This window comes from Harmonia axyridis, chromosome 4 (genome assembly GCF_914767665.1).
Source record: "Harmonia axyridis chromosome 4, icHarAxyr1.1, whole genome shotgun sequence".
NCBI lineage: Eukaryota > Metazoa > Arthropoda > Insecta > Coleoptera > Coccinellidae > Harmonia > Harmonia axyridis.
Window position 1 is genome coordinate 316,689 of NC_059504.1, and position 27,685 is coordinate 344,373.

At 34.7% G+C, this 27,685-nt stretch overlaps 4 protein-coding genes across 5 annotated transcripts; 1 reads left to right on the forward strand and 3 right to left on the reverse strand.

The window, feature by feature from the left end:
• Nucleotides 1-658: 658 nt before the first annotated feature.
• On the reverse strand, nt 659-2,849 carry LOC123677673. The gene is made up of 4 exons (XM_045614335.1): nt 2,469-2,849; nt 1,704-1,880; nt 1,153-1,314; nt 659-915 (listed from the first exon to the last, which is right to left on the reverse strand). The coding sequence occupies exons 1-4, from the start codon at nt 2,673-2,675 to the stop codon at nt 727-729; spliced, it is 735 nt and encodes a 244-aa protein (XP_045470291.1). The 5' UTR covers nt 2,676-2,849; the 3' UTR covers nt 659-726.
• Nucleotides 2,850-4,348: 1,499 nt separating this feature from the next.
• LOC123677672 (probable multidrug resistance-associated protein lethal(2)03659) lies at nt 4,349-13,530 on the forward strand. Of its 2 annotated transcripts, XM_045614333.1 has the most exons (10): nt 4,349-4,502; nt 5,101-5,206; nt 5,826-6,059; nt 6,301-6,731; nt 8,224-8,380; nt 8,868-10,199; nt 10,474-10,994; nt 11,052-11,282; nt 11,521-12,470; nt 13,192-13,530. In XM_045614333.1, the coding sequence occupies exons 2-10, from the start codon at nt 5,121-5,123 to the stop codon at nt 13,210-13,212; spliced, it is 3,963 nt and encodes a 1,320-aa protein (XP_045470289.1). In that variant the 5' UTR covers nt 4,349-4,502; nt 5,101-5,120; the 3' UTR covers nt 13,213-13,530. The 2 variants fall into 2 exon arrangements, with proteins under 2 accessions (XP_045470289.1, XP_045470290.1); XM_045614334.1 differs by lacking the exons at nt 4,349-4,502; nt 5,101-5,206; nt 5,826-6,059 and having other exon boundaries at nt 6,593-6,731; nt 8,273-8,380.
• A 2,501-nt stretch (nt 13,531-16,031) lies between these two features.
• On the reverse strand, nt 16,032-17,648 carry LOC123677930 (heparin sulfate O-sulfotransferase). Its single transcript, XM_045614668.1, has 5 exons — nt 17,340-17,648; nt 17,002-17,290; nt 16,809-16,944; nt 16,659-16,756; nt 16,032-16,539 (listed from the first exon to the last, which is right to left on the reverse strand). Exons 1-5 carry the CDS (start codon nt 17,449-17,451, stop codon nt 16,176-16,178), a joined length of 999 nt encoding a protein of 332 aa, XP_045470624.1. The 5' UTR covers nt 17,452-17,648; the 3' UTR covers nt 16,032-16,175.
• Nucleotides 17,649-17,821: 173 nt separating this feature from the next.
• On the reverse strand, nt 17,822-27,427 carry LOC123677933 (neprilysin-2-like). The gene is made up of 11 exons (XM_045614670.1): nt 27,272-27,427; nt 27,100-27,212; nt 26,071-26,254; nt 24,776-25,097; nt 24,128-24,301; nt 22,610-22,827; nt 22,138-22,284; nt 21,638-21,878; nt 21,404-21,572; nt 19,696-19,946; nt 17,822-18,231 (listed from the first exon to the last, which is right to left on the reverse strand). Exons 1-11 carry the CDS (start codon nt 27,298-27,300, stop codon nt 17,893-17,895), a joined length of 2,187 nt encoding a protein of 728 aa, XP_045470626.1. The 5' UTR covers nt 27,301-27,427; the 3' UTR covers nt 17,822-17,892.
• Between the last annotated feature and the right edge of the window lie 258 nt (nt 27,428-27,685).

The window sequence follows — 27,685 nt, forward strand, 5'->3', positions numbered from 1 at the left end:
CATTCCCGGTAATAGTCGAAGTTCCAAAATATCCGGATCACATTGAATAAATAGTTGAAACGTTGTTGTTTAGTCTCTGAAGATCAGGGCAAAAGGAACTTTGTTATTTTCTAGTCTTCAGGGTTCTTGATTGAATTCTTATCTAGAACTTGACAACAATGCAAACGTCCTTTTTTTAAGAAAGAAATGCCATTATTTCATAATTTATTTTGCTGTTGTGGATGTTGAATTATATGACCCCAATTTGCCAAAATCTTCAATTCCCATCTGTTTTGTTTTATCGCTCTAATCCAAATTACTTCCAATCTACTTCCGCAGAGTGAGTCAGTTTTTGATTTTATTTACTAATAATTTGGTGAGTAGCTTGACAGTATTTAATTTTTCATTTGATGAAACTGTTTCTTTGTCGTAATTAAACCTTTTTCTGCAGCGTGTCCACGTTAATCTTTATATAAAAAGAAAGGTTGGAATATGTATGTAGGGAAAAGGGTTTAAAAACTTGTGTGAATTGCAATTAGTTTTCTCTCTCAAATTCTAAAAATATGTTTTAGAATCAGCTATGTATTGTATTTATTCAAAATTTTGTTTGGTCATTTCAAAATGCGCTCATTTCGAGGCTCATTCACCGCACACTGAGTAAATAAATATAGGATTGGCGTGAAAGTTACAAGTATAATTTATAATCTCCACACGTATCATAATTTGGTCAAATACATTTTTTCCATGTCACATTGTTTTTTCTATTTTACGTTGAAAATACAGGAACGATAATTCATAAAGACGAGGGTTACACTTGTAGCAAACACTGAGGGTTTCTGCAAACCACTTGCACAGCGTCTTCAATCTTTGCCTTTTCACCACGGCTAAGCAAGCTCCCTTATCCGAAGAATGTTGATGGGAATCGAATAGGACAATCTGCGAATAAAATTCAAAAAAATATAGACAAGAAATTAAAACTGTGATGGCTCTCTGCTAGCCCGAGAGATGGCGTCGAAGGCTGCGCAATCTTACGACAAAGTCACCACGCTCCGCTAAGGAGATAAGAATAAGTGTATAGGGCAGGGACCACTATTATTAGTATTCTGTGGGGACCACCGTGACTGATGATTCCTTCAGTGTGAAATTGCGGTTGATATTTGTACGAATACTCACATTATCCGACTCGTCATGGAAATAGAATAACACGCTCCTTGAATCTGTTATCAGAATGACATAAAGATCATCATGAGTGTGTCCGTCAATCCAGTCCAGCCAATTGGCTTTCAAATTTTGGAAAAGCGATGCATACAACGGTTCCAAGTACAACATGCATTTCTAAAAAAAAATAATCAGAACTGAAAAAGTTATTTCTGAACAAATGGAATGAACTGTTTTTATTAAATTTCCGACAAGTGTCTCTCTTTGTTGTAACTGTGGATGGATGAATAGAACAAAATAAATAAATCCGGTTCGAAGGACCAAAATGTTTAGTGAACATTCTGGTCCTTCGAGCCGGATTTCGTTTTTAAGAAAATTCCTTTTGAAGTGAAAATTTGGAGCAAATTCCTCGTTCGTCATTTAACAGATAACGTGCAAACTCCATATGAGTATAGGTGACAGCAGTGCCAACTTGGCGACAAAGAAAATTTCGAAAATCCCTTTTAGCAGGTTTTTGATAGTTTATAAAATAAATTTGAATTATTATCGAAAACGGAGAATCGTACCCATTCTACGAGACCGTGGGCCATCTTGTCTGCAAAAGAAAGTGCTTCGGGCACTGTTAGATTGATATTTTTCAAAACGCCCCTCTTCTTTAACGTGTCGTGAATGCGGTTGCCGTCCAGCATACTTTTTGCAAAAATAGTGATCAGCTTCGGCGAAACATCCTTGTTGGAACAAATCTGAAATGGCAAAGAATCATTCCAATCGTCATAAAGTTATGTCTGTTTCAGAAATGAGCACACGAAAATTATTCCAATGTTGTGAGAAAAACCAAAATATTCGTATAACAATATTTCAATATTTTTTAGCAGATTCAGCTCATTTTATACATTACATTATATCATTATAGTGTAAGTGAATCAGTATGAAAGTTTTTAGAACTTAAATTTTTGTCGAAATTAAACACGCTTTCAAAAATTTTTTCTTGCAATTGCAGAACTCTTGTGTGAAAGTTGTAGTATACCAAAAAAAATGAAATGCAACTTTGTGAATGAACAGAGATCTTCTATTAATGGAATCAAAAAAACCTTTTAGGTGGCTGTCGCGTTTTTTATTCGTAGAACATTAAGGGTGTTTATATGTCTGTCAGTGTGTCTGCAAATCTTTATAACTGCTTCAAATTTTACAATGCTTATCCGATTCGAATGATATTTTCAATATTGATTAAAAAAAAGAGCATTTCTTGATAAGATGAACATTTTAAGTAAATGTTGTAGAATTATTGCTTTTTCAATATTTTCGATTATATTTGATAATTTGTGACTTACCGGCAATTTATCCCTATTCCTGTAACATCTTGAGGCCAAAATGATGCATATCAAAGTGCACGCGTTACTCCCATTCGCTGAATTCTGATAGTTGTAGAATGATTGTGAAAATTTCGACTCGAACCACGTGACTCTCAATTTGTCATCGTAGAGAAAATCGGTTTCGTACTTCGGGAAAAAGGGTAGGCCTTCATAGTCTGTTATCATTTTTTCCTACTCTTGGCTAATTTTGATCCTGAACATTATTTATTTTCTGATGGTTGTCGATGTCACAAAGAAGTTTGACTTTCACGAACCGTTGCTCTGGTGAATTCGATATCTATCAAAAAATTGTTGATTCGATGTTTGGATCAATCTTGCAGCACACTGCTATGTCAGAAAATTAACGAGAAGTTGTCAATGAAAAACAGAATATGTATTATTCATCGGAAATTTTTGTACCAAGAAAGGCTATAAATCACGATATCTTGATGGCCAATTCACATCTTCGAATCGTGAAATTACGCGTCCTGAGAATTTTTCTTACAAAAAAGACAAAAAGAAAATTCGATGCGAAAAGTCCTCATCCAACGTTGTTGTTCAAGCACCCAAACAGCATACTTTCTATCAGCTGGCTTTAGTTCTTTAGTAGACAAAGTGAATTTTGACCACGAATCATCCTTCTTAAGACTATTTTAGGATCAAATTTTTTAAATACTCAGTTATATGTATATTTAGTCAAAACCGAAGAAACACTAACGAAACGAAATTCAATGTCATAGAAAATAAACGAAGGGTAAGATGATAAAATATAAATTGTATTCAAAGATTTTCAGTAGCGGTTCATGAAAAATCTTCCATTAACCAATCTGGTTTGGTATCCTAACGAAAACAAATATGTTATGCTACACTGATTCAATATTTGATCTTTTCGTGCGTTATAAGAGCAAATAGATTGTGTTTTGTTTTCGAAGAGAATGGCAAGAGTGTTAATTATTGTATCTCCAAAATCTTCGAATCCACTCAGTATATCTGTCAAAAGATAGGGTCAAACTCTCGATAAATTTAGCATAATTGAGCGTAGAAGTAAAAGTAGAACTGTTAAAAAAAGGTGACATGAATTTTACTTCTTTATTTGTAGTCCACTAAAAAACAGCAAATGAATAATATTTTTATGAGTAACATTATTCGTTTCATGAAACTATAATTCGATTAGACTGTCACAACAATAACCAGTGACATCATTATCATCATAATTGAGTATCAATTACACCACCTGATTCTATAATGACAACTAACAACTGATTGGTGTAGAAGATATAAGTTTGTATGAAATTTTCATTGATTTTTCTGGAATCATTCCAAAAGTATATCGATAGAAATAATCAACGAAAAGAATGCTATTAATACTTTCATTTACATCAATTTTGATGAATGATTTTAGTGAATAAATTTAGGTAATTCGTCATTTTCTTCTTTGTCAATTGACTTAATCGTAGGTATTGTAATGACCAATTATTTTTCTCTATACAAAGTTGTAGAAGTTTATCATTTTAGTTTCCTACACAATTTTTCTAAATTTTTTATATTCTATAAACCAACATATTCAAAAAGTAAAAAACTTAACAATTACAAATTATTGAGCAGAATCATCTCCATTTTTCAGTTGAACTGAAAAAAAATATTTACAGAACCGAAAAACTTTCCATCTAACCAAACCAATACGTTTAGGAAATTTCTATTGTTTGAAGGTGGGATTCATACTGTTTGCAAATCGAAATCCGCTTTTGTTAATTACAATAAAATAAGGTAAATTGTTTTCTTATAAGATAATACTTGCGAGACGATTCGAAATATGGTTAATTTCTTTGTAAACGCACATTCAGTATAAAGCAAACTGAGTCATTTGATTGAGTTTCACAACGTGCTCAACGCTTGTAGAGTGAACATCCTCTATTTTTATTTATTTCGCGAAAACCGAGTTGTGCTAAATATATTTTATTTATTGGTAGCTGAGAAATACGCTCCAGAGTTTATTGTGGGAATTCCGGAGAGGTGAGTCAGTTCAAGGATTTTTCTGTTATTCGCAGGAGAAAACAAAGCCAGAAGAATCCTCATATGGATCATGCATTTCAAAATTGTCGACTATTATTGATTTTTGATGATACGGTTATGGACAGTGATAAAGCAATTAAATAAATCGTGAAAGTCATGAACTCAAAGGAATAAAAATTACTGCATTTCCAGAAAACGTGATTTCGTTATTACTTTTTTTATTTCATTTACCTATGTCAGATACCAAACTGAACTATCTCATTCAAATATTGTTCTTCGACTAAGTAGGTATCTATGTTCTATCAATTCTGATAATCAAAGAAATGTCTTATCTATTCATCGACAAAAGCGAAATATTTATTCATTATATACTTTCACACAGAACTTCAAAAAAAAGTCGGAATTATCTTAATGGAGCTGTAAAGCAGAATTTGATATAAATTGTTTATATGTTCTTTATGTCAAGAGAAGAACCTAAAATATACCCTGAAATTTTAAAGTCTCTGGATATTTTCTTTCGAAAGTTCTTGTGTTTATGGTCTACACCCCAGAATACTAATATTGTGATGAAATGAAAAAGATCTCGTATTCTTTACAGGTATATATTTTTGATGAGGAATGGAAAACACTCAAAATAAAAATTATCTGAAAAGAAAAATTCATCCACGAGAAGAAGCAAGTGCATTATCGAAGTTATTCTTTAGGTGAGTTAAAATTTGGGATTCTGGTTTGAAAAAAAATTTTCCTATAGATAATTGTAAATATTTCCAGTAGTAAAATAATTGATAATTACGCTTGTTGGCTTGGAACAATAATAGCGAATTTAAAGTACCTACTAATTTGAGACTAATATCAGACCTTCTTTTAATAAAACCATAATGGTATGGTAATGCAAAAATGAATTATTAATTTATTTTTCGTCTATAAACAATGTACCTATTCAATAAAATTCTCACAATTCCTTTATAGATTATTGATACCAACTATTTCGATTGTTGATAGTGATGGAACAATCGATCGTATCAATAAAGCAATGAATTGTAAAAATTCGATGAAATTTTATAATTTTATGATGAAAACATATTATCTTTATTTCCGAAACAGTGAGCTGTAAGATTCTATGAACTTAAAATGAGTCATTGATTTATCTTGGATTCGTGAATTTCAATGATCTCGTCATTGAATGGGTTACCCAATATTTTTATCAAGAAATAAATTGCACATTTTTCTAATGTGATTGAAGGAATTTTTTCTTGGAAAAATGAATTGTGAATTTTGTTATTGTTCAGTTAAATATTTATGATTTTTTGTTTGTTTACTTAGTTGGTCCTTCCCAATCTTCTACAAGGGAATCAAAAAGCAGCTAAAAGAAGATGATCTTTACGAACCACTGAAAGATCACGAATCAACAGTACTTGGCAATCGTCTAGAAGAAGCATGGCACGAAGAAGAAGACGAATACAGAAATCCATCTCTATGGAGAGCTTTATGGAAAGTATTCGGTAATGAACTACTCGGTTATGGTATTATACTCTTCTTTTACGAAGTTCTCATGAAGTGAGTATGAAGAAAATCATTTATTTTTCGATCTTAAGGGTTTTCCGATAAGATTTTTTATTTTGATATAAAAACGGCCACCACTGCTACGGTTGCAGCACCATATCATTTTCATGAAATTTGCCATCACGTTTGCGGCTGTTTGTCCTCGATAACTTGAGTGGATAACTAATCGATAAAAAACATCTATTCAAACAGTAGGATCTTACCTGTGTATCTTCATTCTTGTATTCCCTTCTAGACTAGCGCAACCTTTGGCCTTAGGGAAGCTCATGAGCTACTACATACCAAACCAAACCACCACCACAAGAGAAGAAGCCCACATGTATGCAGGTGTCATCCTGGTAGTGGCCTTCGTGCAAGTTCTAGCAGGACACGGCTATATCTTCGGCTTGCAGCATTTAGGGATGAAAATGAGGGTAGCTTGCTGTTCCATGATCTACAGGAAGGCTCTCAGACTCAGCAAGACGTCTCTGGTGCAAACCACCATAGGACAAATGGTGAATCTTCTATCCAATGACGTGAATAGGTTTGATAACGCAGTTATGTATATTCATAACTTATGGTCGTCGCCACTTGAAACGATTATAATAACTTATTTATTATATGTGCTACTTGGACCTTCTGCAATCATTGGAATTGCTTTCTTACTAATCTTCATTCCTCTTCAGAGTAAGTTCATTTTAACGTAAAAATTTTAGACATAAAGAATGGTAAACATCCAAATATTATCAAAGGGTTTTTCAACATCCATACCTATTGTAAAATCCTATGTTCATGTAGAATGTTCAATTATAAAAATTCGATTTGGTGGTAAATTATCGAATCATATCGTTTGAAAGTCTTTCCACGTAATTATAAAGGGTCTTTTTTTAGAGCTATAGAACTTTAAATTGCAATAAAACAACGATAGATTATTCGATTGACATGAATTTCATTTATCCGCAAGATAATCTTGTGGCATTACATTTCAAATATGATTTCTGGCATATGACCGCCTCGGTTGGCTCGGATGTAGTCCAATCTGGACGTCCAATTTTCCATGACTTTTTCCAACATTTGTGACCGTATATCGAGAATAACACGGCGAATGTTGTCTTCCAAATGGTCAAGGGTTTGTGGCTTATCCGCATAGACCAATGACTTTACATAGCCCCACAGAAAGTAGTCTAGCGGTGTTGAATCACAAGATCTTGGAGGCCAATTCACAGGTCCAAAACGTGAAATTAGGCGGTCACCAAACGTGTCTTTCAATAAATCGATTGTGGCACGAGCTGTGTGACATGTTGCGCCGTCTTGTTGGAATCACAGCTCCTAGACATCATGGTTGTTCAATTCAGGAATGAAAAAGTTAGTAATCATGGCTCTATACCGATCACCATTGATTGTAACGTTCTGGCCATCATCGTTTTCGAAGAAGTACGGACCAATGATTCCACCAGTCCATAAAGCGCACCAAACAGTCAGTTTTTCTGGATGTAACGGTGTTTCGACATACACTTGAGGATTAGCTTCACTCCAAATGCGGCAGTTTTGTTTGTTGACGTAGCCATTCAACCAGAAGTGCGCTTCATCGCCAAACAAAATAAAATGGACGTAGTGCGTTATACGTATTCCCCACAGAACCAATATTTTCGAAAAAAAAATAGCAATTTGCAAGCGTTATTCAGGAATGGGTCTATTCATGATGAATTGCCAAACCAAACTGAGAATAAATCACTTGACAGCTGTTAAATCGGTCGTCATCTTGAACAGTAATGCCAACTTAAAGTTATATACCTCGAAAAAAAACATCCTTTATATTCAAGACAATTTTTTTCCAGATAATAATAGGAAGTGAATCACCAAATATTTCACATATATTTATATTTACCTAACTTAGTCATTATATACCTTCCTACTTATGGGCATGTTTAAACTATGCATTAACACACACGAGTACAACTATGTAGACCAAACAATATATTCAATCTATTTTCTTCAACCTCATTTACAGGTGGACCAAGTATTGCGTCAGATATATTTGCTTTGAATTCTTCAATGGATTCTAGGTCCTATTTAGGAATAAAGGTTCACGTTTATCTTAAGATAGAAATATTGATTAAAATAACCATAAACAAAAAAAATGTTATAAAACTAAAGAAACAAATTTTTCATTTCGCAGTGTACATGGGAAAAATTTCCTCAATATGTAGACTTAAAACTGCTTCCAGAACCGATGAGAGAGTGCGTCTCATGAGCGAAATCATCAATGGCATCCAAGTTATCAAGATGTATGCTTGGGAGAAATCCTTTGTCAAGCTTGTCGAGATGGCTAGAAGGTTAGTCGTCTAATTATACATAATATTGAATCCAATCTAGATATGACTTTTGAAGGTTAAAAACCTTGGAATCATATTGAAACAATTGCTGGAATGCTTGTAGTAGTGTCTAACAAAACCTTAGATAAAAGATAAGCTGAGACTTAGGCGTTGTTTATTCAAAAATTAGCCTTCAAGAACTTGGACCAAAGTAATTTGTAAATTTCCAGTCACTCAGAAATTTTGTTCATCGACTATCTTGATAAAAGTTAAACCATCAATAGTTAATATTACATAACGTTATTGGATCAACTGAGTGCAGAAAATACGAAAAAACCTTCTTAAATGCAAAATTTTAGATAGTCCAGTGGTGATGACAGCTAAGATGCAATAGACCTTAAAATCCTGGTGCATCACAACTCCTTTAACAGTTTACCAGAACAAAACATTAGAAACATCGAATTTTATGTTGACCCTCTTGAAAACTTAACCCAAATTTCTTTTGCAGTTCCGAAATCCACCACATCAGAAACGCCTCCTACCTCAAGGCCCTCCAAATGTCCTTCAACATGTTCATCAACAGGACCGCCATATTCCTCTGCGTATTGGGCCACGTCCTGTCAGGCTACTCCCCAACAGCAGAATACGTTTTCGTCATAACCTCCTTTTACGGCATACTGAAACAAGCAGTCACCACCTGGTTCCCACTAGGAGTTACGGCCATAGCAGAAGCCAACGTCTCCATCGAGAGAATCCAAACCTTCTTGAAATACGACGAGATGTACCTCACCGACGATTACAGGATGAGGAAGAAGAAATCGAAGAGTAGGAAGAAGAAGAGCGACGGCAAGCCTAAGAAGAAGTGGATATCCGCCGATGAGGAGCCTATGAAAGACAACGGTGTCTACTTGGAGAAGGCTTGTGCCAAATGGACCTACAGCGCTGCTGAGAACACTTTGAACGACATCGATCTGAGCATAACATCCAACCAGCTGGTGGCGGTGGTTGGACCAGTTGGTAGCGGAAAAACCAGCCTCGTTCATATGATCCTCAAGGAACTTCCTATCATTTCCGGAAAGCTGGATATAGTCGGCAGTATATCTTACGCTTCGCAAGAACCATGGTTGTTTTCGGGAAGCATCCAACAGAATATTCTGTTCGGAGATGTTTACGAGCCTATCAAGTATCAAGAAGTCATCAAAGTTTGCGCTTTGGAAAGGGACTTTAGCCTTTTCCCGTACGGCGATAAGAGCATAGTAGGAGATCGTGGAGTCACCCTCAGTGGAGGCCAAAGAGCCAGGATCAACCTAGCAAGAGCCATCTACAAAGACGCGGACATCTACATTTTCGACGACCCTCTTTCAGCAGTAGACACCCACGTAGGCAAGCAGCTGTTCGAGAACTGCATCTGCGGCTACCTCAAGTACAAAGCCAGAATACTGGTAACCCACCAAATCCAATACCTGGCCAACGTAGACAAGATCTTCCTCATGGAAAACGGCAGGGTAGAAGCTGAAGGCACCTTCCAAGACATCCTCAACAGCGGAAAAGAATTCGCCGAGCTTTTCAAAGCTGAGATACCTATCGAAGACGACGATGAGGAAGAGGAGAAGTTCATCAAGAAGAGGAAGAAGAAGTTCAGCGTCATGGAGGACCAGGACGATATCCAGGACGAACCTATGGTTGAGAGTGAGGGTATTAAGAAAGGATCGATTTCTGGAAGGGTTTACAAGACGTATCTGAAGGCTGGAAGCAGTTACTTGATGGAATCGATTCTGATTGTGTTCTTCGTGCTGTCCCAGTTGAGTGCCAGTGGTGCTGATTACTTTATCACTTATTGGTGAGTATAGAATCCATTTATGATAGTGATAACTCTGTCTGTTACTTTGAGCATTTTGTAGTTATCAGAGGTCTTCCTAGCTTCACCAAGAATCAATATGTCAGTGCTGGTGTAAGCTAGGAGCTCTAAATTCTTTGTGCGTCTCTAATAAGGTGTAGGAATTCGATAAAGATCACTTTGTGGTCTCATATTTCCTTTGAACTCTCAATTTATTTAATTTTATCTGGTTAACTCGAGTTTCCAGGCTGTTTATTTTATGGTGAAACAATTTCAGGGTGAATCTTGAGCAAACGAAGAAAGAACAAGAAACCATGAACATATTTCTAGACGAAGCTCTCTATAACTCCACCCTTACAACATCCAGAGGAATATTCAACATCGAATTCACAAGACAGAACTGCGTGATAATATATTCGACACTGATAGTGTCTATAATATTGGTGACGATAACAAGATCTCTCACCTTCTTCAAAATCTGCATGAAAGCGTCCAAAACTCTCCACAATAACATGTTTTCCAAAATTGTCAACGCTACTATGCACTTCTTCAATGCCAATTCAGCCGGAAGGGTTCTGAATAGGTTTTCGAAGGATATGGGAGCTATTGATGAGTTGTTACCAGCAGCCATAATCGATACTATCCAGGTGGGGATAGGAGTAATGGCGACTACTGTGGTGATAGCTACTGTGAACCCTTGGATCTTAATACCTACGTTCGTCATTTTGGGTTGGTTCTATTTGTTCCGGTACATTTATTTATGCAGCAGCAGAAACATCAAGAGGATGGAGGGGACAAGTAAGTTGAAAGAAGTTAATTAATTTGTAGATATTTAAAGTTATGTTTCATCTTCAGCAAGAAGCCCTGTTTTCGCCCATTTGTCTGCCACTCTTCAAGGCTTGACAACGATCAGAGCTTTCGGAGCTCAAACTATTCTTACAACCGAATTCGACAATCACCAGAACTTGCACAGTTCCGCATATTACATGTTTCTGGGATGCAGCAGAAGCTTTGGTTTCTGGCTAGATCTCAAATGTGTTATTTACGTCGGCTTTGTAACTGTCAGCGTTCTGTTCGTTGGCTCAGGTATGTGAATTATTTTATTTTTTTCACTTTTTATACACTTTTGAAACCTTTAGATATATTTGAATCAATTTGTTCACACTGCACAATCGCCCAAGGACGTAGAAAACTATCTAGAGGCTAAATGAACTGCTGGTTCATTGACCTACTGATATATTGATCTACTGGTCAATTGCTCTACTGATATATAGATCTACCAACCGTAGATTAAACGTTTCGTTCAAATATGTTTTTATTTCAGAAACATACGGTGGCAACGTGGGTCTGGCAATAACACAAGCCATAGGACTAACCGGAATGTTCCAGTGGGGTATGAGACAGTGGTCCGAGTTGGAAAACCAGATGACCTCGGTGGAAAGAGTTGTGGAATACACGGAAGTGGAAAAAGAGCCTACTTCTGACAAGTCCGATCCTCCGGAAGTATGGCCACAAAATGGGGAAATAGAGTTCCAGAAGGTCTTCCTGAAATATTCGCCCAGCGCACCTTACGTCTTGAAAAACCTGAACTTGAAGGTGAAACCGATGGAGAAGGTCGGCATAGTTGGTAGGACTGGCGCTGGCAAGTCTTCCCTCATCTCGGCGCTGTTTTTGCTGAGCGACATCGAAGGCCAAATCTTGATAGACGGGATAGACACGAAGAAGATAACCTTGGAAAGCATGCGTTCCAAAATATCGATCATACCGCAAGAACCTGTACTATTTTCTGGAACATTGAGGAAGAACCTGGATCCTTTCGAAGATTACGACGATGAGAAACTTTGGGACGCCCTGGACAACGTGGAACTGAAGAAGGTGATCGCGGAGTATCCGTCTGGATTGAACACTTTAATATCGGAGGGCGGGTCCAACTTCAGCGTTGGTCAGAGGCAACTGGTTTGTCTGGCAAGAGCGATAGTGAGGAATAACAAGATTTTGGTACTGGATGAGGCGACTGCCAACGTTGATCCTAAAACTGACGCTCTTATCCAGACAGCTATTAGGAAGAACTTTGCGAAGTGCACTGTTTTGACTATTGCGCATCGTCTACATACCATCATGGATTCCGACAAGGTGATAGTGATGAATGCTGGGAGTGTAGCTGAATTCGGCCATCCGTACGAGTTGCTGCAGAATTCTAGAGGGATTTTCCACAGTTTGGTGAAAGAAACTGGAAAAGTTATGTCGGACAACTTGCATGGCATCGCACAAGATGTAAGTACTTTTCTATATGTTTTTTAAACTTCTTGTCGTTCTAAATTGAGGGGTGCAAATGAAAATGAGAGATTCCCTGGAGGATTTTAAAAGAAAATATCCTATAAACTTGGGTCCGGAGACGTTTTGTTTTGGAGATACAGGGTGTATCTTGTAGTCCTACTTTTTGTGGTGATTTTACCAGTTTATCGGAACTTCATTGGTCTTCTCCATAGATTTGGTAAATAAGTACCAAAACTTATAATTAATTCATTCATCAAAGCTCACTAATTGGATATTTATGATAATTTGGATGAAATACGACAAAACTACAAGAAATCAAAAGTCTCTAGTACTGCACCAACGTTATTTTTACATTTCTCTGAATTAACAGTGACCCCCAAAAAAAAAGTTCTGGAGGAAAGAAGAGGACACTTTGAGAAAAAAAATATTGCCTGTAGATTTGCATTCAAAATTATCATATCACATGATGTAAACTGAAATTGAAATCTCTCTATGCCAAATAACTTCTGAAGGAAGGAGCTATGGGTGAAAAACTTGAAAAATAATCAAATTTCACCATCCTGTATCTCGAAAACAAAGCGTTTGCAGGCTCATATTTATAGAACTTTTTTTTTCTTAAAACGATCCAAGGTTTCTCCCATTTTTGTCTAAACTCACAATTCAGGAACACCCTGTATTTAATTCAAGTTGTTTATTCAATTTCAATGGTTTTTTACAGAATTATGAAGGTCGAGTTTGAAAGAGAAAAATCAGCGGAATTATCACTGCCGATTAGTATTTTGAGGATTCTTCCAGATAACTTTCATTGGATGATGATGAAAGAATTTCATGTAACTCTCTTTGAGTCATTAGAAATAGATGAAATTCATCTATGAACTAAGTTTAGGCGATGTCCTTACAATAAATAGCTTTAAATTTGATACTTGATAGTTTTAAGTGATTATGGTGTTTCTCGAGAACACATGCATTTCGATAAGACTGTAAGTAAATATAATTATAAATACTTCATAACTCACATATATGTATTATACCTATTCTCATTAAATTATTCTTCAATTTCAAGTGTATTTATTGGAAAATTAACTATCTTTTCGACAAAAATACATTTTGTTTCAGATCAACTTCAAAATTTCATAAAGTGAAAAGTTTTCCATACTCAATCCTGTAATACTCAATCCTGTAACAGGATTCCTCCTAGCACAGCTCTAATCATAAAGAGCCGAATTTCGCAGAAAATTTAGCTTTGAATGTGTGGCAACACTTTTCGGCTAGGTATCGAAGCCTGAATCGGCATCTACGAACCAAATACCTCGTAAATAATGCATTGAATAAGTTAAAGGTCCGATATTTAACTGTTGACACTCGAATTATGTCAGTTCTTCCCTAAAACATTTAAAGTTCAAATCTCTCATCTCCAAAGCTGAGATATCTATTGCAAATTTTGTAAAAAACATAGTGCTTTGAAGGTGTAGACACTATACATTTCTGATAGAATGAGCTACCCTCGTTAAAACTTGGTTAGAGTTACTTTTCCTAAATGCCATCAGTGAGTCCTAGAAAAAATCAGATTAGGAAAATTTTACAAATCGAAATGCCCTCTGTCCGCATCTTACGGAACTATTTTTTTCCGCGACCCAACTCAGATAGAATCCTGTAATTAGCTACCCTCACCAAATCCTTGTTTGAGCTATTCTTCGCAGATGACACTACCGAATCCTAAAAAAAAGTCCTTTTGGGAAAATTTTACTAGGAGATTTTATAGCCGGATCTGCTTCAAAATTTGTTCAAATGACGAAATCTCGATGCTCAATACCGATTTGCAATCAGATAATTCCTAGGAGCACTGTGAACCAAGATATCGAGTGTTTTGTGGGAGTTTTCTTGAAAAAAAAATTGGCTGCGGATGACATTCAAAATTTGGTTACATGCAGAATTTTCGATTCTGAATATACATCTACCATCGGTTTCTTCCTAGCACTTCCCAGAGGTGAGATATGGCCAATTTTGTAGAAAAATAGTGCTTTAAATGTGTATACAAATTTTTCTGATCGGAATCGATGCCTGATTCGGAATCTACATCCTCGAAACTATCTAAATACACCATAAAGAGTTCAAATTCGATCGGTCGTATTTTTCGAAAAAACCAAGACTATAACCTTGGATATTTTTTCGCCAAAAAAAGTTTTTGATTCAGATCGACTCCAAAATTTGATGTAATGAAGAATTTGCCATGCAGAATTCCTATTTGCAATCAGTTCCTTCCTAGACGCCCCCAAAATTGAGTTATTTCGAATTTTGTGGTAACATTATCAAGGGGGTTTAGTCTGCCCTCTGGTGGCATAAATCTGAGACTTTTAATATCGATATGCGTGCCCCACAACCTCAGTTGTGGGACATTGATCGAGTTGCCCTCTGTCCGCATCTTACGGAACTATTTTTTTCCGCGACCCAACTCAGATAGAATCCTGTAATTAGCTACCTTCACCAAATCCTTGTTTGAGCTATTCTTCGCAGATGACACTACCGAATCCTAGAAAAAAGTCCTTTTGGGAAAATTTTACTAGGAGATTTTATGGCCGGATCTGCTTCAAAATTTGTTTAAATGACGAAATCTCGATGCTCAATACCGATTTGCAATCAGATAATTCCTAGGAGCACTGTGAACCAAGATATCGAGCGTTTTGTGGGAGTTTTCTTGAAAAAAAAATTGGCTGCGGATGACATTCAAAATTTGGTTACATGCAGAATTTTCGATTCTGAATATACATCTACCATCGGTTTCTTCCTAGCACTTCCCAGAGGTGAGATATGGCCAATTTTGTAGAAAAATAGTGCTTTAAATGTGTATACAAATTTTTCTGATCGGAATCGATGCCTGATTCGAAATCTACATCCTCGAAACTATCTAAATACACCATAAAGAGTTCAAATTCGATCGGTCGTATTTTTCGAAAAAACCAAGACTATAACCTTGGATATTTTTTCGCCAAAAAAAGTTTTTGATTCAGATCGACTCCAAAATTTGATGTAATGAAGAATTTGCCATGCAGAATTCCTATTTGCAATCAGTTCCTTCCTAGACGCCCCCAAAATTGAGTTATTTCGAATTTTGTGGTAACATTATCAAGGGGGTTTAGTCTGCCCTCTGGTGGCATAAATCTGAGACTTTTAATATCGATATGCGTGCCCCACAACCTCAGTTGTGGGGCATTGATCGAGTTGCCCTCTGTCCGCATCTTACGGAACTATTTTTGTCCGCGACCCAACTCAGATAGAATCCTGTAATTAGCTACCCTCACCAAATCCTTGTTTGAGCTATTCTTCGCAGATGACACTACCGAATCCTAGAAAAAAGTCCTTTTGGGAGAATTTTACTAGATTTTATGGCCGTATCTGCTTCAAAATTTGTTTCTTCCTAACACAATGATCAGAGCCTCCTGAACTGATAATAAAAAAAAACAACAAAATACTGACTCATCTTAAGAGTTGCAAATTAGGATAGTTTTAATTATAAGGGAAATTGATCATGTATTGAAATTCTCCAAGAAGACAACTCACTTATAATAACAGTTTTTATTAATAAACAACATTAATAAGATCCTCTACATAAAATTGAGAATATGTGCAAATATCCAAATAATTAAATGTATAAATGCTAATTTACACCCACAATATTGAAGTATGCATGCTACTTATACATATTTAAGTAATTTTTGGCCTTATTTTTTCATAAAACACCTTCTGGTTCCTATCTTTCAAAGTATACTTCTTAATGAAATGGAAATAATCCAATGCAAACTCATAGAGTTCATTCTCCATTTGCCAAATAGGGCTCTCTTTTATTTTCTTGACAGTTTCATCGGAAGGAACTTCCTTCTGTACAGTTTTACGCAAGTGGGACTTATTACTGCTCAAATAATGGTCCAACGCACCTTTGAATAATCTTGGCACTGTTATCTCTAATATAGAGATGAAATCAGATATTTCCTCTGTTACCCCGACCAAAAGATAATTGGCAACAATATTTTTTTTAGCTTCAGCCAGTGCCCATTTGTTGCCAGGTTTTCTGAAATATTTATATGCGTTAGGTCATAAATAAGTTTGAGTAATATATATTCATTTTTCATTACTTCTCTTTTCAGATTATGTCAGTATTCAGAAGTACAACTTGAAAATTTGACTAACCTGCAATTTGCTGCATGGCCACAAAAAAATGGTATCTGGAGCCATAAGTTATTGGGATCACACTCCGGTAGATTTTTGGCCACACATTCATCGAATGACTAAAACAATACCAATTAATCTTTGATTATTGAGCTTCCAAATTCCACTAACCATTGTGTTCCCATGTTTCTTTCGTATCAAGTAAGGTCGATAATTGTCTCCATATCTAACAAAATAATAATACGATATGAATCGATCGAGTGGCCTCCGAATTATATTTATGAAGTACGGCTTAGGAACATGGAACCTACAGAAATAAAATCATGATACCAACCATAGTATAATAGAGAAAGAGGTTTCATACTTAGAAAAATCGAAATATGCAAAATGTCCATGATACAAAGCTGGTTTCATAGCATTCCAATATGTTATATTACTAGCTAACTGTAACTGATTGTTCAAAGAGAGGACATGGCTGTTTGCCGACACATTGACATGAAGAACATGAAAGTGGTTCTTCTTGCAAATATCATAAGCAACTCCAACAAAACTTGTAGAAGCAGTTTTCGGAACCCTATTATATATCACAACGATATCATCTTCTTCCGATACCTTCTCAGTCATCAACATTGAATTCTCTCTTTGAGTAATCTCTGAAATTATAAGGTTATAAAAACAATTCAATAATAAATCATTACCCACCTAAGCTATATATTTTTTCCTGTAATTTTAATATTTGAATTTGGTATATCACTATCAATGCAGTTATAACTAAGAGTAGAAACAAACCGAACAATCCATTCTTTGGTAACATTGTGCATGAATTAAAGAGAAATTTGAGTATTCAAACATATTTGGAGCTCGGATGACATATTCAAATGAATATGTTGAATTGAATACGTCTTGATTATTTCAATTCGGCGAATAAAACCGATTACATTAACCAAGGATGAAAACAGCCAAATCCAACATATTCTTAGGTTATGTTTTGATTAGAACCATAGACAATTATATGTCTAATAAATCCACAGAATACTAATATAAATAAATCTATGACTAGAACACAGATTAAGTTGTAATTCTAATTGAACTACTCTTCTTTTTCTATCTTTCAAATTGAACTACTAGCATCACTATCAGGCAAAAGTGAATAATAGATTATAAGAGAAAATAATACTATATTCTCAGTTTTAAATTTTAATCTTTGAAAATGTTTTCATTTACATACGTAATGCTACAGTTCGACTTTCTTTTTTTACCACAAGCGACACTTATACTTAGGATTCATCCTGCTTCCAAGAGGACAATCGAAATCTTTGGCAAAGTAACCAGAATTAATAAAAGGGACAATAATCCTGTAATAATTTGGGGAATGATAATCTGCCAATATCATCAGTTTTTCGTATTCTGGCCGTTCTTTCGAGCACCAAATATTAGCTGCAGAAATCCAGAAAAGTTGCTGAGGAGTGTATTTCAATCCAGGCAACTGAGGTTCAGGTTTGTTCCTGTGCAGCCATTTTTGGTAAGCGACATACGCAAGTTTTATTCCACCATTATCGGCTATGTTCTCTCCCTGAGTGTTGATGCCATTCAGCTGTTGAAGAAATACAATTTTGATTATACAGAAAATGTAAGATTAGAAATAGTTTGAACAGAATAGTTGGTAAGATTAAAATAAGAATATTCGATTATGTTAGTTCAAACATCGTAACCAGGTTAAAGCTTTTATTAAAAAAAAAATCTAATGGTGAGTTTATGCACCATTCCTAAGAACTAAGACTAAACCTAAGAACTAAGAATTGAACGCTAACAAATCAATGGGGGTGTTAGGTACTTTCCCTAAGAACTAATACTAGCACTAGAAAGTTGACCAACTTTTATGGTGGATTTATGCACCAGTCCTAAGAACTAAGACTAAACCTAAGAATACAGTAGAAGAACTAAGGACTAAGAACTACGAACTAAGAACTAAACCTAATAATACAGTAGAAGAATTAAGGACTAAGAACTAAACCTAGGAATACAGTAGAAGAACTAAGAACTAAACCTAAGAATACAGTAGTGTTTATGCACTCTCTTGTTAGTTCTCAGTTAAGGCATGCGCACGTGCTCGAACTACTTTCTATTTGTTCTATACTTTGATGTTTGACATTGATTTCTACTGTATTCTTAGGTTAAGTTATTAGTTCGTAGTTCTTAGTCCTTAGTTCTTCTACTGTATTCTTAGGTTTAGTTCTTAGTTCGTAGTTCCTAGTCCTTAGTTCTTCTACTGTATTCTTAAGTTTAGTTCTTAGTTCGTAGTTCCTAGTCCTTAGTTCTTCTACTGTATTCTTAGGTTTAGTTCTTAGTTCGTAGTTCCTAGTCCTTAGTTCTTCTACTGTATTCTTAGGTTTAGTTCTTAGTTCGTAGTTCTTAGTCCTTAGTTCTTCTACTGTATTCTTAGGTTTAGTTCTTAGTTCGTAGTTCCTAGTCCTTAGTTCTTCTACTGTATTCTTAGGTTTAGTTCTTAGTTCGTAGTTCTTAGTTCTTCTACTGTATTCTTAGGTTTAGTTCTTAGTTCGTAGTTCCTAGTCCTTAGTTCTTCTACTGTATTCTTAGGTTTAGTTCTTAGTTCGTAGTTCTTAGTCCTTAGTTCTTCTACTGTATTCTTAGATTTAGTTCTTAGTTCGTAGTTCTTAGTCCTTAGTTCTTCACTGTATTCTTAGGTTTAGTTCTTAGTTCGTAGTTCCTAGTCCTTAGTTCTTAGGTACGGTGCATAAATCCACCATTAAGGCGATAAATCAAAAGATCTTGGTGGTCAATTCAGATCACCGCAAGGAGAAATTCCTTGTCCTGGGAATTTTTCTTGCAATATAAAGCCTAAACGCGTCGTGCTGTGTGACTTGTGGTACCATCTTGCTGGAACCAAATCTTTTCCAAAACCATATCATTAATTTCAGACCAAAAAAATCAGTTCAATTTGAAATTGACGTTTGAAATTCGGTCACCAGGAGTAGAAAAAATTTCAGGATGAATATCGAAAGAAATACAAAATGATCTTTTTTGTGTTGCTACTTACGGACATATTGATCTTATCGTTGGTGTAATTGGCGTACTGCTGGATGAGGCAATCTGCCCTCTCTTGAAAACTTTTATTCGAGGCTGGTTCCCACCAATCCACCAAATTTCCAGATTTATCGTATTGCCTTCCTTGATCGTCGAAACCGTGAATGATTTCATGGCCTACTACGAAACCGATGGCTCCGTAGTTTAGGTATTTCGGTCTGTCATTATCGAAGAACGGTTGGTGTAAAATTCCTGTAGGTATCACTGGAAATTTGAAATCGAATGAGATTCGAATATGGGTTTAGTTCGTAGAATGAAAAAATAAAAAAAAACGTTCAACGAAATGAGGAAAAAATATCGGATCACCGTGGATTTGAACCTTGGAAGTCCAGGACAAGAATGCACCCTTAACTGCGTGTCGTTGTGATGATCGAATTGAAAATTAAGGATTTTCCACTAAGAGGTTTCATTCTGGTATAAAAAATGAGTATATTTTGGAAGAAATCAATTGATGCTTGTTTCATTGTAAAGAGGAAGGACGATTAACGGCGTGTGAAGCATCTCAGACTTCACGACGACCCAAAAGTGCTTTATGGTGGGTTTATGCACCATTCCTAAGAACTAAGGACTAAGAACTACGAACTAAACCTAAGTTTAGTGGCTTTTAAACACTCACTTGTTAGTTCTTAGTTAAGGAATGCGCACGTGCTCGAACTACTTTCTATTTGTTTCTGTTTGTTCTATACTTTGATGTTTGACATTGATATTGGTTGTGAAAAAATTAAATTTAATTTTTTTCAAATACACATAATACTTTTCATCGATAAACACGAATAACGGAACATAAAATGATAGAAACTGGTACTCGTTAATCTTGAAATTCTATGCGGCGCACGCGCACTTCTATATTTTACCTGAGGCTTTAGTTCTTAGTTAAAAGTTAGCCTGCTAGTCTTAGTTCTTAGAAACGTGCATAAACGCCTTCATTAATTTGTTAGCGTTCAATTCTTAGTCCTTAGGTTTAGTCTTAGTTCTTAGGACTGATGCATAAACCCACCATAACAAATCAATGAGGGCGTTTATGCACGTTTCTAAGAACTAACACTAGCAGGACAACTTTTATCTAAGAACTAAGGGCTCAGGTAAAATATAGAAGTGCGCGTGCGCCGTATTGAATTTCAATATTAACGAGTACCAGTTTCTATCATTTTATGTTCTGTTATTCGTGTTTATCGATGTATTAAGTATTAAGCGAAAAAATTGAATTTAATTTTTTCACAATGAATATCAATGTCAAACATCAAAGTATAGAACAAATAGAAAGTAGTTCGAGCACGTGCGCATTCCTTAACTAAGAACTAACAAGAGAGTGCATAAACGCCAATGTATTCTTAGGTTTAATTCTTAGTTCTTGGGAATGGTGCATAAACTCACCATTAGTCTTTAGTAATTGCAAAATTCTCAACATTTTTGTAGTGAATCTTCAAAAATTTCAATTCATTGTTCAAGCGTGTATTCTTCATTTTCAATAATGGCTTAGTCATCACTCATCAGCATATGTACCGCTGAAGCGAATCTCTATTTTCAAAAGTCAAAAGAACACAGCTGCCTATGGCAGGCTATTCAAAATGAAACTTCTCATGGAAAAACCTTCAGTTTAAACATTTTTAAAATTTCAAATGGTGACATACTCATTCAATTTTCAATAATTATCAACTCACTTATGCTGTTGTCTGTCTGCTCGTAAAAAGCATTCACCACAGTTGGGAAGGCTTTATCTTTCCAATCGTTCTTGTCGTAAGGCTCATGGTATTTTTTCAGGTAACTATTTCTACCCCAAATCGTTTTCGCTAAGGAAGTTTTCAGCAAACTATTTTCGTCTATCACTAACTTGAAAAAAAACAAATTCGTTAGATATCCGCTTTATAATTTCAAGTAAAGAACTATTTTCTTACCCCTTCATAATATTTTTCGATTTCGTCATCGTCGAGAAGTTCATCAGGATAGCCAACGTAGGACCTCAAGGCTTCAGCTTTCTGAATAGCCCTTTTCCTGGTCTTGTGGTCCATCCACGTGTATTTCTTCAAGTTTTCCATAAACGTTGTTTTGATGTCCACCATTAATTCCTTGATGGAATTTTTCGATCTGGATTTCATATATTGACGGACGTACATTGACGATTGAGCCAGATGTAGACTGTTGATTTAAAAAAAATGAACTAATTTTTTTGATGGTGGCCCAAAAAAATAATTTTTAACTAAATAAAGTTAATAAAGTTATGAAATATTAACAAAAAAATTGTTCAATGTTATTTCAAATTTTATGAAAAAGTGGAGATAAAATTATAATCGAATCGATTGTAGAAAAAGTGGAACAGTTGGTTTCCTTTTTTGTTTTTTGAGAACTGATTAATAATGATAATCAAAGATATAACAAATGAATATTTAGATTTTACCTGTTACTATAAATACATTTTTTCCATAGGGGTATATCTTCAGTAACTCCATAAGCAATTTTTTCGAAATCCAACGATTTCTTTCTCATTTCATCGTTGAAGAGGCGATGTTCTGATATGGAAATGAACATGTAGTTTGCTATAGCTCTGAAAAAATTGTTATTTATAATACAAGTGCAGAAAGCATTGATATTCCTTCACGAATTTAAAATTCAAAAAACGAGCCATGAAGTTAAGAGTTTTTGGTAAGATATTGCCTGAAATATATACTGAAGAGTCATCTAAAGGGACCTCACAAGGATTGAGTCCATTAAGAGATCACAAATGATGTTGCATTCCACGCAAGGTCCAAGAAATATATTTAAATGAAAAAAATTTGGTAGATATTTTAAATAAAAGTGCGTTTTATTTACCATAACTTTCGGAACCATTTGACAGTGTTTTCAGTAGAAGCAAAATCATAAATTTATACCTTTTTGGTGTAACCGCCAGCAACTTTTCGAGTTTTTCGATATATTCAGGTTCAGTAACAATAACAAAGTCGTCGTAGGTCAAAGTAACGAAAGGCTCCAATTTCGTATTTATGTACTGCAACCAGGGAATACTTGGAAAACGGATCTGGACTTCTCTTATGGTCATTTTATTGTATCCGAGACTTGCGTTTCTCCTTTCTTCTGGCATGAACATAATCTGTAATATGAGAATCTAGATAATGCTTTTCAACAAAAGTTTTAGAAATCGTTGCAAAATGGCGAATGAAACAGGTTGAATTAATGCGTGTTTGAGGAAAAAGATAATAGAGGAATTTGTAATATGTGGACTGTTGATGTGTGCTCCTCTTTTCTTCTTGCATGAATAAAATCGATAGTACGAGAATTCAGATAAAGTTCTTAGAGAATATTTATAATTAGTTGCAAAATGTCGAATGCTCCAGATTGAATTAATACGTGTTTGCAGTACAAGTTACTAACTAGAAAGATTTGTGATTTGTGGAATGTTTATGTGTGTTCCTCTTTCCTTAAGGCATGAGTATAATCAATAATATGAGACTCTAGCTGAAGCTTTTCAGGAATAAGTTTTATGAAAAAAAAAAAAAGTTGCAAAATGGCGAATGTACCAGGCTGAATTAATACTGTTTAGGGAACAAGCTACTGATAAAGAAATTGTAGTTTGTGCAATGTTGATGTTTGTTCCTCCTTCCTTCTGCCATGATCATAATCAATAATACGAGAATCTAGATGAAGCTTTTAAGAATTTTTATGAATCGTTGCAAAATGGCGAATGCACCATATTGAAATAATACGTGTTTAGGGAACAAAACTCTGGAAACATTTGTAATTTGTGGAATATTGATGTGTGTTTCTCTATCCTTTCGCCAAGAATAAATCAGATAAAGCTTTCAACAAAGTTTTAGATATCGTTGCAAAATGACGAATGCACCAGTTTGAATCTAAACATATTTGGGGAACAAATCACAAGAAAAATTAGTGACTTGTGGAATGTTGATTTATGTGAGTCCCTCCTTCTGACATGTACATAATTAAAAATACTAGAATTCAAATGAAGCTTTCCAGAAAAAGGTGCTATAAATCGTTGCAAAATGGCGAATGCACAAATTCGAATTGATACGTTGATACAAGCTACTAGGACAATTTGTAATTTGTGAATATTGATGTGTGTTCCTCAATTTTTTTGTCAAGAATATGATCAATAATACGAGAACTCGAATGAAGCTTCAAAATGAAGTTTTATAAATCGTTGCAAAATGGCGAAGGCCCCAGTTTGAATTGATACTCATTTAAGGAACAAGCTATGAAAAAATTATGTGATAATTGAAATTCATGTATCCATCAATAGTTATATATAATTCATATCACTCGGTTCATGAAGAAACTAATAAAACAATAAACATGAACCTCAAAAAATAGTTATACTAAAATTTTGATACCCTAGTTAATTAGATACAGTTCTGAAAAAAGAAATATCCTACCTTGGCTAGTTCTATACGGAATTCCAAATATTGCTTTATTTCCTTGATGGCTTGAGTTCTATCCCCCCCATAAAGCACAACTATATCCACTAAATAATCATTGTAAGCTTTCACCAGTGTCTCATTCATACCCTTTTTGAGTAGTTTCGCGAATCCTCCACAAGGTTGTCCCATCTGAAAAGAAAGCGAATTTATTTCGTATGTGATAACAAAGACCTCAAGTGTATTGGAAAAACCAGAAAAACTTTCACTCATTATGAACAGAACAATAATCTTTCGAATATTAAGATGTACCAAACATAAGGTTATTTTTTATTTCAATTGTGTTATCTTTTAATCCATTCATATTATGTATATCTTAAATTGTTTATTGTTCAATGGTTTCTATAGGATGAATGTAACAGTAAGTTATTTTACTGTCACCTCAATGATGTGTGAATTCTATCAAAAAAAGGTAGATTATTGATAAGTTAAAAAATCGTATGGAAGAATTTTTTTAGTATTTTAATAACTAAGTTGATACAACTGGAACACCCTGCATATTACATAAGCTTTGTTTCGGTTTTTCACAACAGACTTTCTAATTTCACATCTATCGAATAAATATTTTTGGATTTGGGGGAAAAATCAAAATTTCAGATGGCTCACCGTGAAAATACGTTTTGTCGAATTCTTCGCATCCAATCCAACATAGCTGCTGATGAACTGCGTGTGGTGCAATCCTAATTTTCTGAAATTATACTGGGTGGATTTCCAATCGAAAATTTTCTCGTTCCAGTAATTTCCTTCAAGCACCGGCCAACCGCCAAGTTCTTTCATCATATTTTTGAAGAATTTAAAGTCTTCCTGTTCTGTTTGGGTAGAATTCATACACATTTTATACAGCTTTTTTGAGTATTGGAAAGGCACGATCTCATCTTCAACGACTGGCTTTTCTAGTAGAGTCCTGAAGTTCTCTGTTATTCTATCACTGAAATATGGAATTTTTATGTTATATCGTGGATCGATTACAATTTGGTTGTTTCGAAATGTTGTTACAGGAATATAGAATTGACTCAATCTTTCGAGAAATACTCGTTTACCAGATAATTTCTATTGTAATAACAACAAGTGAACCGCCAAATATTCTAGGGCTACTAGATTATTTTGAATAAAATTTTAATCAATTACAATCTTCAACTAGTACAATAACTACAATTATTTCTGTAAAATCTGGTCAAAAAATTCCAACGTCTTCTTTTGTAGTTGTATTTCGAACGTTACTTAATACAGGGTGTTCTCAAAATGGAAAATGAGAGATTTCTTGGTTAATTTTAACAAAACTAAGTTCTACAAACATGGGCTCGCAGACGTTTTGTTTTCAAGATACACTATTTTTTGTGATGGTTATACCAGTTTATTGAATCTTTATGAATCTTCGCTACAGAATGGGTAAATAGTACAAAAATTTATAATTATTTCATTCATCACAGCTTATTAACTGGATCTTTATAATAATTTGGATTTTTTCGAGAAATACTAGAGAATTGTTTCAATTTTTTTCTCGAAATCGATAGCAGATACGACAAACTACGAGAAACCAAACAGGTAGTACTGGACCAAAGTTTTGTTTTGAAATTTTTCTGAACTACCAGTGGTACAACAAAAGAGTTCTGGAGGAAAGAAAGGGCCACTGTTCCAGAAAAAATATCAACTTTAAATCGAAATATTTGTGCCAAATTTAAGTTGAACATCTTGTGAAGGGAATGTGCTATGAGAAAAAACTTGAAAAATCAAACTTTCACACCCTGTATCTCAAATACAAAGCGTTTGCAGGCCCTTGTTTGATATGATCCGAGGAACCTGTTATTTTTGTTTGTATTCCAAATCAGGAACATATTCTTTTAACGAACTGAGACACGTGTAAAGTTCTTGTAACCATTTTTATGCGCGAATCTACTCACCCAACTTCGGAAAAACTGTTGATGCTGACTTCATCTTCAGGAATGTAATTATTTTCAGTGTACCTGCCACAAGCAAACTCGAAGAAGTCTTCACAGGGGTCTACCTTTGGATTCATACTCTGGATTATCTTCGATGCTGCTAAAATGCATCCTTCTGTTTGGCATATGTTGGAGTCTTTGGAACCTTGAAATATTTTGTGAATTGTGAAAAAGTTTTTTACTGAAATTTTGTGTGAATAATTCGATAGGTTTTTCAATTTGTTATATTATTTCCTGATATATTTTCTAGAAATAAAGATAAAGCTTTTCAAAGCATGATAACTATAAAAGCTAAACAAGTTATTATTTATTTTTTGAATATTAAGAATTTCATGAAAAGAATGTCATAAAAGAAGCCATTTAATCAAATAAATAATTCGTCTGTGAAGTTTCCTTTACTAGGTTTGAATTTATTCATACGAGGCCAAGTATGACTCATCCAATAGTCTCTTGTCAATTGTCCATAAGTCACGAATGTTTTAAATTATTAATTTTCTCATATAGTACAAAATTTATAATTGCTCTTAAACGGAAATACAGGACGAGTAATTCAAATAACGATATTCGATTGCTCCCACTCCTGGAATTTTTTGAGATTCCTGCTTCTCGAAATATAATCAATGGCGTAGATGACAAATTGCATCATCCTTTTTGAAGAGAGAACATATTATGTCACTGGGTGATACGAAAAAATATATTTGCTTAAAGAGCTTTCAAAAACTATCTAGTTACTGGATTTGTTACTTTTTTAAGGAATACTTAGTTATTTTAGGTGTTTAGTTGCTCATTTCAAAAAGTAATTTAAAATCTCCTGTTGAGTAATTTTTTCAGATGTTTTTTAAGATACTTTTCAGTTCCTTACAATCAAGTGGAACTTTTGAAAAAAATTAGGAAACTGCAATTTTTTCAATTAATAATAGCCAGTTCATTTCGGAAAGTATCTGAGATGCAAGTTGCAATAATATATCATTAGGAATTATTAATACTCACTCGAAGAAAGCTTTCTCGATGTGAAAATGATAAGTATGATAAACCCCAATGTGATCAAAGTTAATAGGACCATCAATATCTTTTCCATAACAGTCCTCCTCCGAAACCATTGTCTAATACAGTGAAATTATAAAGATTAAATATTAAAATACCTTTTCGCTTTTTCACGTACCTATTTGTTGAGTTTTGTTTGTCCGTCATTCTAACTTCTCTAATCTCCGGACACGACTAAATGGAAAACATGAATTTTACTCAATTTACCCAAATCCCACACTTCATCCACAATTAAACTTAACGAGGGAATTTCGTTGAATCTGGAGGAAGTATAAAAGGTAATTGAGAGAACAACAAAGACATTTTTAAGATGCTATCATTTAATGAAGCGAGACGATTCTAGTGAACAAGGAGAATTATCTCTTTCGGATAGTAGTATGTGTTGAGTAAATCAATTAATTTGTCATTAAAACATCTTCCGTTTGATACGGATGTTGAATTATGAATTGATACAGGCTGTGTCAGGCGATAAGCTAATTTTCTTGTTGGTAAAATTTCATGCTGATATCGTAATGAAAAATTCGAGAGTATT